The sequence below is a fragment of the Zonotrichia albicollis genome, chromosome Z (genome assembly GCF_047830755.1).
Source record: "Zonotrichia albicollis isolate bZonAlb1 chromosome Z, bZonAlb1.hap1, whole genome shotgun sequence".
Classification (NCBI taxonomy): domain Eukaryota; kingdom Metazoa; phylum Chordata; class Aves; order Passeriformes; family Passerellidae; genus Zonotrichia; species Zonotrichia albicollis.
Window position 1 is genome coordinate 71,138,274 of NC_133860.1, and position 12,674 is coordinate 71,150,947.

The following is a 12,674-nucleotide window of genomic DNA, read 5'->3' on the forward strand; positions in this document are numbered from 1 at the left end:
TAAGAAAATGAAACAGAATTCTCCAAGTTAATAGATATAACACTATTTTGAATACTAAAAAGTTTTCCTGCTCGTGTAACTGCACCGGTAAACCAGGCCACTGAGAATGCCCTTTGTTTATGAATAGCAAATCTTACCAGACAACTGCAACAGTTCTCCATATTCTGGAGGAAGTCTTGAAATATTATTTGCATGTTTACCATCCTCACACTTAAAATAAATGTACATGTAGAAAAATGTGGGTTTGTAACTAGTTTTGACATATACACAGAATTACCACCATTATTACAATTACTAGTTGTGCAAATACAAAAAATAAAGCAGCACTTCAGCATAACTTCTGAAGAACCTCCTTTTGGCATAGTATTTCAAATTTACACCACAACAATCAAATAGCCACAAGCATGGTTTGAAGATTAGTGTACCTCTACATCAGATCTTTGTGGGTCCCCCTCTTTGAAGAGATGGCGAGCACATAGCAATCTAGAGTGAACAACTCCTTCAGTGTGAGTGCTTTCCAGAGATGTAGTTAACTGCCTATTTGTTAGTTGCAAAATAAACTCTTGAAACGTGTTCAAGGAATCACCATACACTAAAGCACTGCTGCTTTTACATGATATAGCACAGGTTTTTAAATGGTTTCCTACTTAATCTTTTAAAATGCTTAAACAACTCTCCTACCTATCTTCTCTTGCTATATCAAGTGTAGTTAATCCCTCAAATCATCCATCAATGTTCACAGAGCAATGCGAGGATATGGGTGGTTCACCTTGGCGACCTGCTGTGGATATGCGTATAGTGTGACATGGACTTTCCCTTCCCCTGGATGGCCACAGGCTGTTGAGAACTCACTGGGCACTGTCAGAACTCTCCCTGGAGCTCCTGATGGCTTCTCTGGGATGGGTTACATTAGCACACTGGGTGCCTTGCGACACCCATCTGTGCCACTCTGGATTTGGGCATCTGAGTTCATCTCCCCACTCCAGTTGGTGAAGAGCAGCAGAGATCACAAACCTGTTCTGAAGAGCTTTTGCCTGTTGTTTAGGACTGACTGACCCCAATTCAACAGCTGACCTTCAACCTCAACCCCCCTGCAGGGCTTCCGAGGGACCCCTGGCCCTGCATGCCTTACTAGGGACTCCAAACCTCAGGGGACCACAGCTCCCACATGTCTTAGGAGAGATTTCAATCTCCCCTGCACACCTTACAGGTGACCTCAGTCCTCTGTGCAACTTGGGAGAGACCCTAAAAACCCCTTTAAGCGTACCTTTTGCTGATCAGACCCATGCTCTACGCACTAACCTAATTTCACCAACTATGTACATAATGCTGCAGGAAGAAAAAGTCTGAAGTAATTAGAGAAATTTATTAAAAATAATTGGAGAGCCTCGTAGTTTATGTTGAATATACTTGGGGATTTTTAGCGTTCATCTTTTGTATCCTCCCTGCTTCAAAGATCTCAGGCGAACTCTGGTAGTTCTCCATGAACTCCACAGCAGTTGGATGTTTGAATAAGGGAGGCTGTGAAGGTGGTGCCCTGGGACCCCATTTAGATTGCCAAACTGTTGAGAAAACTTCCCTGTCTGACCATATAATGACCCATTTGGCTGGGGATGTGATGTTTGCTGTAAATTCTTGGTTCCCTTGAACAAAGACGCCAGTCCACATGTCAGGGACTTTTATCGTTTTACTATACAGTCACCTAAAATCCAGCAACTGGCCCTTCAAGTACTTCTATATAACTGCAGAAGTGTTGGCTAACAAGCTCTCAACTTCTACAAGTAACAACCTGCCAGTCCTCACCACAGACTTTGGCACAGACCAAGGGGTAGAATATGGTAGCCATACTTTGCCAAGACATAACAAGAAAGGAGAGAAATAAAGACGGAAAAGAGATAAAAAGAGAAGGAAAATCTTGATGACTCCGTAAAACATTCAAAACAAACACGGCCGAGGACTGCGATGTTGCCACCCACTCTGAACGTCATTCAATGAAATCCCATGACACCTGACAGGTATCAGCGCTGCTTCTTCAGTCACGGCCACTGTGGCACTATTGCGCAACACCGACCCCAGGGCACGCTCCGTAAAGCTGGGCCGGCACAAACCCCGCCAGCCGCTTCCTTCCGCCTGCAGGGCGGCTCCGCCTCCGCTGCCGCCCGGCGCTGGGTACACGTCACGGCGCCGCGCCCGCCCGGCCTCGCTGCTGCGTGGGGAGCAGCGCCCGCGGTCCCGGCGTGCGGCGGAGCCCCCGCTCTGTGCCGGAGCCATGTCGCGGCCGAGGAACGTCCTGCCGTGGCAGCACGGCGCGGGCACAGCGGGCTCGGGCGTTCCCGCCGCGCCGGGCCGCGGCCGAGGCGGCAAAGGTCTGAGGGATATCCGTGTGGACGAGGAGGTGGAGATCGCGGTGAACCTCGCTCTGGAGCGGTTCCGCTATGGCGAGGACACGGGTGCGTGGGGGAGCCGCGCGGAGCGGGGCGGGGCGGGCGGGCAGCCGGGCCCACGGGCTCTCCCGGCAGGAGCGTCTCGGGCGGCCGCGCTGCCCCGGGGCGGCCGAGTCCCGCATGGGGCCCGGGGACAGCGCTGCCACCGCTCCCGCTGCGCACGGGAAGCCTGGTGGGTTTGGCGACTGATAAACTCGCGGCGCCGAGGTCTTACGTCAGGGATTTTGCCTGTTGAGTTTTTGTGCTCGAGTTTTTATTTTTTTAATTCTCTTTCCAGAAATGGAGTTTCCGTCTTCTTTCACTAGAACCGAAAGAGCATTTGTTCACCGGCGCTGTCATTCTCTTGGGCTGATTTCGAAGAGCAAAGGGTAAGTTTGACTCTTATTTTTATGTATTGTTTTCTTTTTCTGGTGCAAATTAATGAGATTTCGTTATTAGTGTTAAAACGATTTGTGTTTTTAACTTGTCCTGCAGTGTCATGGGGAATGGTACTAGAAAAGAGACTTTAAAAAGTAAATATAAAAATAATTGTCTCTGTGCTTTGCGTGATGTCTGAGTGAAAACACGCATGACGTACTGGTTGTAATGCAGTTTTGAGGACTTCATGTGCATAAGAAAGACTTGTCATAAAGATCCTTCCTGTGTTTTTTTTCCCTGCACTAATGTGTTTTCACAGGTTTTGCATAGAATCTCCTGCGTTGACAGGTGCAACTTAAAATAGCATGTTCAAAAGAGTGCTTCTGTTGGGAAGCATAGTAGAGGTGTCAAGTGTTGCTAGCAGGCAGTGGGAGGTCATAGTTCGCCTCTACTCAGCACTGATTAGGCTACACCAAGTGTTGTGTCTGTCCAGGGCTGGGATCACCAGGAGGACAGAGACCTAGACTGGTGAGAGTTCAGTGAAGGACCAACAACTGGTGAAGGGGATGGAGTATCTCCTCTGTGCAGAAAGGGCCAGAGTGCTAGGACTTTTCAGCCTGCGGAAGACTAGGCTCGGGGGGGGGGGGTCTCAACAGTGTATGTAAGTACTTGAAATGAGGATGTAAAGAGGACAGAGTAGTTTTTACCAGGGGCTACTGAAGGTGGCTGTGCCTCTCCTCACAGAGGCTGCCCTTGCCAGCACCTGCATACCTACACCAGCCTTCCACCCTTGCCAGGGACAGGTCACTGGGCTCTTAGTGTAACCTTCTGTTCTTACCCCAAGAAGTTGTTTTAAAAGCGTTGATGTGTCAGTTGTGGCCCAGACACAAGTTAGTTCAGTTTCAAATACATTTATGACAATTCTTTGCATTTTAGTGTCAAGAGTTCAGTCTGAGAAGCAGATCACTGTTATGATTAAGTGTTTTGGCTCTATTTCTACATAATAAATCTTTGATAATGAACATCCTGAGATCTGATATGTTTTTTGGATTTTGTTAAGGCTTGGAATGCCACTAGTAGGGAACTTTTTTTGTCTATTCTGCTTATTTGTTGATTTTTAACTTCTAAATCTTTCAAGTTAGTCTGAAAGTCAATTTGATGTCATAACTCCCAGTATTGATTGATAAAATGATTGGTAGAGCTGCTGTATTTTGGGAGACAAACACAGTGATAACTGAGGCATAGTTGTCCGATGTCTGCAGTGTCTGTTCTGCACTACCTCACATGAATAGAAGCTGCTTTTGATGATGATTATTGTGAATGTTGCATTATGCTACCTAGGACATTATTTGGAGGATTCTTGTTATGGCATTGTATTTGAAAATAAGCTGAAAGTCACTTGAAGGAATTATTGTCAAAGATCATTACATGGAGGTAACTAGTTTGCTTATTCCTGAAATGCCTTTTTTTCTTTCTCCTAGAAAAGGAGCAAATCGATACCTAACCGTGAGAAAAAAGGATGGATCAGAACTCAAACGCGGAGTAATGACTTGTGCCTTAACTTCTGGTACAAAACACGTTGTTCGTACTTTAATTCAAAATTTTCCTGTCACATATAAAGAACGAACAGAACTTCTGCCAAAGACAGAACAAGGAAATGCATATGCAGTTGAATCTGGTATGTTCACTGTGTCTTGTCAATATGGACATGGACTTGTCAATCAACAGTACTTGAAAAAACAACCCACAACCCAGCCCCAAAACAAACTCCTCTATTTTCTGTCTCTTCTTCTGTCCTAACTGACACTCTTCTTTCTAAGCAAACTTTATCATTTTCTTGTCTTGTAATTGTTAATGTAGGATTTTTTAAAACCAGTGACATAAGATGCTCATGCAGTCATGTCACCCATGTTGCAGTGTCTCCCCTGTATCAAGTTAATTTTGATTTCTTTGAGACAATTTTAGCCATATTTTTATTTTAAAATACAGTTGTGAAATGTGGATTCCTGCAAGTTCCATGAGGTAAGATTAAGGGGACATCACTCTGTGTAAGAATACCCTTAAGAAAAAATGAGACTGTCTGTTGTGCCTGTAGGAATTCATGTCCTTGATAAAATAAGGAGTTCATATTTTGTCATCTAAAATAGATTCAGTCTGTAAGGGCTATGAAGTAAACTCATGCTGTTATGTAAACTTCTTAATTTCTTGAGTATATAAAGTCCTCTGGAAGACAAACTTCTGATAAAAGATAGGTTTTTTAAATAATGCTTTTAACGTGGTTGTTGCCTTAAAGTTATGTTTGTAAAAGTTATGTTGTGTTTCTGTGTACAAAGCTGGATGTAGTGAACAGAGAACATAGCAGTATGCCTTGTTTAAAGGGATACTTCTGATTAATTGTGTTCGTTCTTTAAGTGCTTCTTTTGCTAGTTTTCTTTCTCAGTTCTTTCAATTTGTTTGATAGGATTGTTTAGTGAACAGAGGGAAACTATAATAAAAGTACCAATAAGCAATTTCGTAGGGATATAGGGCATAAATTAATGAATAGTGTAAAATTTATCTTTCTTTATGTCTCCAGAATGGTCTTCGGCTCTCCTAACTGTTAGTCTGTGTCTGTCTTGGTAAAACAGTGTTTGGAATTTACCATGTGAATCTGTTAATAGCATTAAATAATTGCATTATTCCTATATAATTGCGTTGACAGCTTCTCATTCTTGTGGAAAATAATTATTAAGGAATTGTAGAGTAGCGTTTAAGGTACAGATGTTGAAATAGCCTCCTCAGAAGACTGCAGGTTTTTTACCTACTTATGCATTGCTTTCTGATACATCACACTGCTGTGTGGCTCCTGGGCTCTCAGTACATCATGTTTCAATTAGTACCTGTTAAGACAAATCTTATGGACTAGACTATTAGGTTATGTTAGACTGACTGAAAGGAGGTCTTAAAAGACAAGTAAGGATGTGAAAGAAGGCATGTTAATCACAGTAAAGTTGTCTTTTTGTTGGAAAACGCACTTCTCAGTTTGGAATCACTTAAATGTTTAACTTTCTGGTGGATTTCTGTAGGCAGAAATCCTTGAGATGGGAATGTGTAAACAGATACAAAGGCCAAGCCTTTTTTTCTCTGATTTAGTTTCTATTTCTCTTTAAGCTTTCCATGCCTTTTTTTAACTTGAACAATGTACTGTGATAATTCAGTTTAAAATTTCTATGTAAGTAGAAAATAATTTGAACTATATTTTTTTCAAGCACCATAACAGGACGTGTTACTGTGAAAACCACTTTTAAATATCTCGTGGGTTTCTCACTTTATCAACAGGGATGCTAATAAAATCAGAAATGTTCATTTTTAAGTACAGTTTTAACCAGTGTTTTAGTGACCTTCCTTTATAATTTATTGACTTCTTTTCACAGCAAACAGAGAAGTGAAGACAAGTGGACGACTTAGCGATGGTATCCCCCAGGTTCCTGTGAAAAGAGGGGAATCAGAGTTTGATTCTTTCAGGCAATCACTACCAGTTTTTGAAAAGCAAGAAGAAATTGTTAAAATAATAAAGGACAATAAAGTTGTTTTGATTGTAGGAGAGACTGGATCAGGAAAAACCACTCAAGTACGTTTTAGTGAAATAAAAAACATAAGAGTATTTATACCAAACTGATGCCAAATCTGTAATATTTTTATAATAAGGATTTTTTTTATTCTAGTTCTAAGGATTTTGTTTTCCTGTGTGGTTCAAAGTCTAGTGTTCCAGTTAACTTTTTTGCTTTTGCAGTACTAAACCAGTAGACACATATTTAAAGCATAAAATATTCTGCACAATTATCTGATGGATATCAGCTATTCTTTAAAATAATCATAGAATATTGAAGGGAAAGTAGCTACAGTTTTCTATGCCCTTTTCCTTCTAAAGCTTGTTCCTGGTATCTGGAGTATTATTGTGTTACAGTGGAATATTGTCTACAAGGGTTTTTTACATAGATTTCCCTGAAGCAGGGGAGAGAACTTCAACATTTGGTTGGTTGGGTGTTCTTGTTTTTGTTGCTGTGTTTTGTTTGAAAGAGATGAAACTTAATAGACAAAATTGTCTTTTCTGGCCTTTTTTGCCACTTCAGGTATGTTTGCAATGATAATCCTATTGTGAATAGTTTTGCAATGTGTATACTACTGAGGTGCAGTTAAATTGTTTCATTGTGGTAAAAAAGTCATGAGTCTAAAAAACTGAAAAATGCATTTAAACCACTTCTTTACAGATCCCCCAGTTTATTCTTGATGACTGTCACAAAAATGGAACTCCCTGCCGTATATTTTGCACTCAGCCAAGACGTTTGGCAGCACTTGCTGTGGCTGAAAGAGTGGCAGCAGAAAGAAGAGAAAAGATTGGACAGACAGTTGGTTATCAGATCCGATTAGAAAGCAGGTACTGATAACATTTTTTCAAGTCAGTTGATCTGGTATTAGTGTTTTGTGTCTTGGTTATTTAAACTACAGTGTATTTGGTTTGCAGCCCAGTAAAATATCACTGTGTAGGATAAGTAGGATTTGTTATTTTGGGTAATGAATGTTTAAGAGTTAAAAGGATGTTTTTTCTTCTGTATTACACAGTTTCATGCAGTGAGTTCTATAGAACTGAACTGTAAGTGCTTTCTCTTGATTTCTTCTAGGGAGTATGTGTGTGGATATCTTTATCCTCTCTACTTTTAACATTGATAAATCCAAAAGTTCTGCAAGATTTGAAAATAGCTAGGAAGACCAGTGTGCTGGTGACAAAAGCTATGTGGGGAGAATTTATAGGGCAGAGAAGACGGAAAACAACAAAATTGGAAAGTGAAAAATGACATTGAGCTTTAACAATCTGCTTTGGGTTAAATTTACTCTGTTTATCTTTTATGTTTAAAATAAAAGCAGAAATTCTAGATGACCTGAAGAATTTGCTCCTAAAACATAGTGGGGTTTCTAAAATCTTTGAATTGTGTAAATAGTGGGATTTTTAGGAATGGGCATCAGCTGGGATACAATTGAGAGGAAGATGGCAAAAGGTATGGCCGATGATGTTGCTTATTTGGATGAGGATAATAAATTTCTAATGAAAATGAATGCACTGCAACAGCAAAGCCAAGTTGAAGAATTTTGTTATGCATGCTGAAGGCCACAAGGCTAGAAGAAGAGCATTAGAAGATTAGAAGAGCAAGTAAAGGTTAATTGCAAGTAAGGGGGATGATTATTGTGTGGAAGAATTATGCTGTATGAAGAAAACAAAGTATAGGTAAGCTGGAAGAATTACTGGAAGCAGTGCAGAAGAACCAAAGAGTTCACTTGAGAAAGAGCAAAAGGGAGAGATGGCACTATTTCCATCTTGGCAAAAAGTGTTGGATGGAAGTGTTTGCAGTAACACAGAAATCTGTTTTTTTATGTTTTAGTGTTAGACAGCAGGGGTGATTTCTAGAAAGCTGATGAAAAAGAGAGAAGAGGTTAAAAAAGTAAAGCACTTTCATCTGGTATGTGTTCCCTGAATTCAACATGTAGGAGTATTTTTGAATTGAAAAATTAATTACGTACTTGAAATAAAGACATATGTATGTATGTTCCTTTGTTTAGTACTCTACAGTTTTCAGTACTTAGTGTCACTGTTGGAGGAAGTAATTGCTCTTTTTACTTGCACAGCTAGAACTGCCACAGGTAGTTGGTACTTTTAAAGAACTTTAGATTCTTGAAAAATCAAAGTGTTTGAAAAGGTTCAGCTTATCTTTGAGATTCTGTCAAGTATAGTGTATTGTGTTTGTATAGCAATGTTTTGGTAGTGAGGGAGGTGTTTTTTGTGACAAGAAGCTTCCCATGTGTCTGATAAAGCCTCTGGCTGTTGGCTGTAAGCGTTGCCCACTTCTAGCTGAGGCTGAGCCCATCGGCAACAGTGGGCATGACTCTGGAGCAGCGTATTGGAGAAGAAAATCTGCACAGCAGTAGAAAGAGAGGATTGCGACTATTTGAGAGGAATAGTTTTGCAGACACCAAGGTCAGTGCCAAAGGAGTGGCAGGAGGTGCTCCAGGTGCCAGAGCTGAGATTCCCTTCCAGCCTGTGTGAAGACTGTAGTGTGGGAGGATGTTCCCCTGCAGCCCGTGGAAGTCCACAGTGGAGCAGTCCTCCTGCAGCCTGTGGAGGACCCTAATACTAGAGCAGGTAGTTGTCCAAAGGAGGTTGTGACCCAGTGGGAGGCCTGTGCTGGAGCAGGCTCCTTGCAGGACATATGGCCCTACAGAGAGTGGAGTTTTCACTGGAGCAATTTTGCTGATGGGACTTGTGAACCCATGGCAGTCCCATGCTGGAGCAGTCTGTCCCTGAAGGATTGCACCACATGGGAGGGACCTACATTGGAGCAATCTGTGAAGAGTGAGAAATCCCCCCTGTGAGGAGGAAGGAGCAGCAGAGACAAGGTGTGAATTGACCACAGCCTCTGTTGCATGTCCCCCTGTGTACTGAGGGGTAGGAATTAGAGAAAAATGGAAGTTAAACCTGGGAAGAAGGGCAAGGTGGCAGGGGGTTTTGTAACATTTGATTCTATTTATCATTATCCTACTTGGATTTAATTGGTAATATACTAAACCAGGTTGTGTAAGTCAAGTCTGTTTTGCCAATGGTGGTAACTGGTGAGTGATCTCTCCCTGTCCTTACCTTGACCCTTGAACCGTTTGTTGAATTCCTTCTCCCCTGTCCAGCTGAGAAGGAGAGGGATGGAGCAGCCTGGGTGAGTGTGGCATTCAGCCACGGTCAACTGACCACATGTAGACAAAGACTATATCTGAGGGTATTTGGAAGAATTGTAATTCGTTTTTTCAAGGCAGTCCACACTGGATTTTCCAGTAAATTAATACAAACAACATGGCGAGGTTCTCTAGATTCTATTTCACTTGCTTATTAATTTAGAAAAAAGCAATCTCTCCTTGTTTATTAATCACTTGTCTGAAGCTTTTGAGCATTAGCACTAAGAATCCTTAAGAACTCTCAGGGAACAGGCATAATTTATAAACAAAAAGTATGCGTGACAGAACTGTGATTCCACTTCTGGTGAGGAGCCTTTCAATCTTTAATTTTCAGTAACTAGTGGAAAGCTAGCAGCATTTAAATGATGAAAAAAGCAGAAGCATCTTTGTTCACTGTTCACTAGGATTTCTCCAAAGACTCTGGTAACCTTTTGCACTAATGGCATACTGCTTCGCACGCTGATGGCAGGAGACAGCGCCCTGTCAACCGTGACACATGTCATTGTGGTAAGGATCTTGTATTTCGTGTGAGGTGGAGCAGGATGTATTGTTTCTTAATTGGAAGACGAGGCCCTAGTTTTCTGTATTAATTTGATGGATATTTAAGGTGTTTCTGTTAAGTTAGAATCTGAATTAACTTTAAAGAGTTACTGATTTTTTTTTATTGTAATATACATATTTTTCTGGGGTTTGTTGTTTTTTTCTTGTAACAACATCTTATATTAGGCTTTTGTCAACAGTTAATTTTGGAATTGTGATGTGATTGTGGAGGGTAGAGGTCAAAATTTTTCTGAATTTCCTCAGTCAGCAGAAAAGCCTTAGGAAGCTTCAGTACAAGTGTGTCAGAATTTCTGCTATCATGTACTTGATTTTGCAGTACCAAGTTTGCAGTCCCTTTGTTTGCCCAATGTTTTCAACATAAAACGTAGTCTAATTTCTAGCAAATTATTTAACTTCATGTATGATTAGATGAACTTCCTATTGTGGAGTTTGTTAAGTCAGTGGAACCAGAGTGTTTACTGCAAGTTCTCCACTGCTGAAAAAGAAAAAGCCTTGATAAGTTTAGGTGGCTGTCCGTTTACCAAGGAGGAAAAAAGCAGAAGAATGGTTTGTGCATTCTTGACTTCAGCCTGCAAATCTTGTTCTTGATTCATACATTCAGAATATAAAACTAAACAGAAGATAGGCAAAGATAATTAATCAGACATGTGCCTTAATGATAAGCTTTGTGCATAATTTATTGGATCTAAGAAAGCCATCTTTTTTATCATTATGTGGTATCATTTTTTTTTTAATTCTTATCAGTTGTTAAGGGTAATTTTATTGAAATAAGATTTTAGGATTTGCAGTTTGTGGCCTTATCTTGAAAATGAGATTGAAGTGCAAGAATTAGAAGTTTCAGATGCTCTTTTTGATCTCTGAAATTAAGGTCTGAGATGGGTTGTTCATTACAGTGCAATCGACTCTGATACCATTATAAAACTTTTTGAAGTTTTTTTTTACTTTTAAGTTTTTAAAAAAATCATTATGAAGTTAAACATTTTAATACCTCTGCAGTGTACCACAAAATTGCATGTTTTAATTAAAAAAAAAATCATGTTTGTGAAAAGTTATGATCTTGGATCTGTGATGTTTAGACGTTCTTTTTTTTGTTTGTTTTTCTTTCATACAGGATGAAGTACATGAGAGGGATAGGTTCAGTGACTTCTTACTTATAAAACTGAGAGATGTGTTGCAAAGCCAAGCTAATTTAAAACTAATTATTTCTAGTGCTGCTCTAGATGCAGACCTCTTTATTAGGTATTTTGGACGTTGCCCAGTAATACACAGTAAGTATTTAAGTAAATTCTTAAATCTCAGTATACCTGCCCTGAGACTGCTAGATAACTGTTAACTGAACTGTACCAAACAATTCTGAGTAAAGGCAGGTGATAAATACGCTTACAGTTACCAGCAGTGGTTGTTCCTTGTTTACTTATGTTTTTTATTTCTTAATTATTTGCATCTACCTCAGAGGGAGGTTTTATTCAATGGATATTCTGTAAATGCAGGGATGTCCTGGTCCCATCTGTGTTCAGTTCAAGGAGGAGAAGGTTCTAAAATGCTGGTCTGCATAGCGATACAGACCCTAGGATTTACAGGAGTGTGATATCTCGTAGTATATTCCAGTAGACTGTAATTCTGGCTTCAGAGATTGCTACTAGTTAGAGGACAAAACTCACATAAATCTATCCATTTCAGAAATGCAGTCCTAGGCAAATTGGGATACATGTTTTAATCATATGATTCTTTGCTTAAGAATTTTTTACACAAGTCATTGGTTAATTTTATGGGACGTTAATGAGAAAGCATTATTTTTTCTTATTTACACATAAAAGTGTTCATTTCTGGTTTTCAGGTTTAAATTATTGCCTAGGAAAATAAGGCTTGCAGCTTGTTGGAGGCATGAATCTGGAAATTACACTTGATTTTAATATTTGGCAATATTTTTTTGGAGGAAAAAAATCTCATTGTAATTTTTGTGTGGCTTTCCAGTTTACTTTTTTTGCAGCTTCTCATCCTTTTAGATTGATAGATTTATTTTGGAAATTCTGGCTACTGTCTCTTTCTTCAGTTTACTGCATTAGTTACACTATTATCACATACTGGACTTCACAGGATAATCACAATTGAAAAGATGCTTTTTCCAATTTTGCTGATTTAAGAATGAAGAAAAGAGGGTTTAGATAACTTATCCATTCATATAATGAAAAAGCTTTGATTCTTCAGCAGTATAGTTGACACAGTCCTGACCACAGAAACCAATATTTTTTAGTTGCGGGTTTCTTTAGAATACATAATTTGTGATTAGTGTTAGAAGACTTCCTTTATGACAGCTTCTGAAAATATGTGAACTGTAGCTTGTTCTTCCAGAAGGAGAGATAAATCCTAGGTGATTTAAACTTAGTTGTGGTAAGTGTCTGCTAAGGAACCTAAAATAGATATGAATACTTCCTGTGTAGAAACATAATTTGATATCCATAAATAAGGTCTAGAAAACAGTGATGTTAAAAGAGAAATCAGAGTAAGTTCTTAGGAGAGAAAGACATGGAAGTGGCCAGCAAAGAAAGCCAAAAT

The 12,674-nt window shown here is 39.8% G+C and overlaps 1 protein-coding gene across 1 annotated transcript in view; it reads left to right on the forward strand.

The window, feature by feature from the left end:
* The first annotated feature begins 2,151 nt into the window (after window positions 1–2,151).
* Window positions 2,152–12,674, forward strand: part of LOC102066741 (3'-5' RNA helicase YTHDC2) — a 30,624-nt gene continuing 20,101 nt past the window's right edge. The window contains exons 1-7 of the mRNA XM_014271551.3: window positions 2,152–2,450; window positions 2,722–2,812; window positions 4,283–4,479; window positions 6,215–6,411; window positions 7,052–7,218; window positions 9,962–10,064; window positions 11,230–11,386. Of these exons, the coding sequence (XP_014127026.1) occupies window positions 2,270–2,450; window positions 2,722–2,812; window positions 4,283–4,479; window positions 6,215–6,411; window positions 7,052–7,218; window positions 9,962–10,064; window positions 11,230–11,386 (1,093 nt within the window). The 5' untranslated portion in view covers window positions 2,152–2,269. The remainder of the gene's footprint in view (window positions 2,451–2,721; window positions 2,813–4,282; window positions 4,480–6,214; window positions 6,412–7,051; window positions 7,219–9,961; window positions 10,065–11,229; window positions 11,387–12,674) is intronic.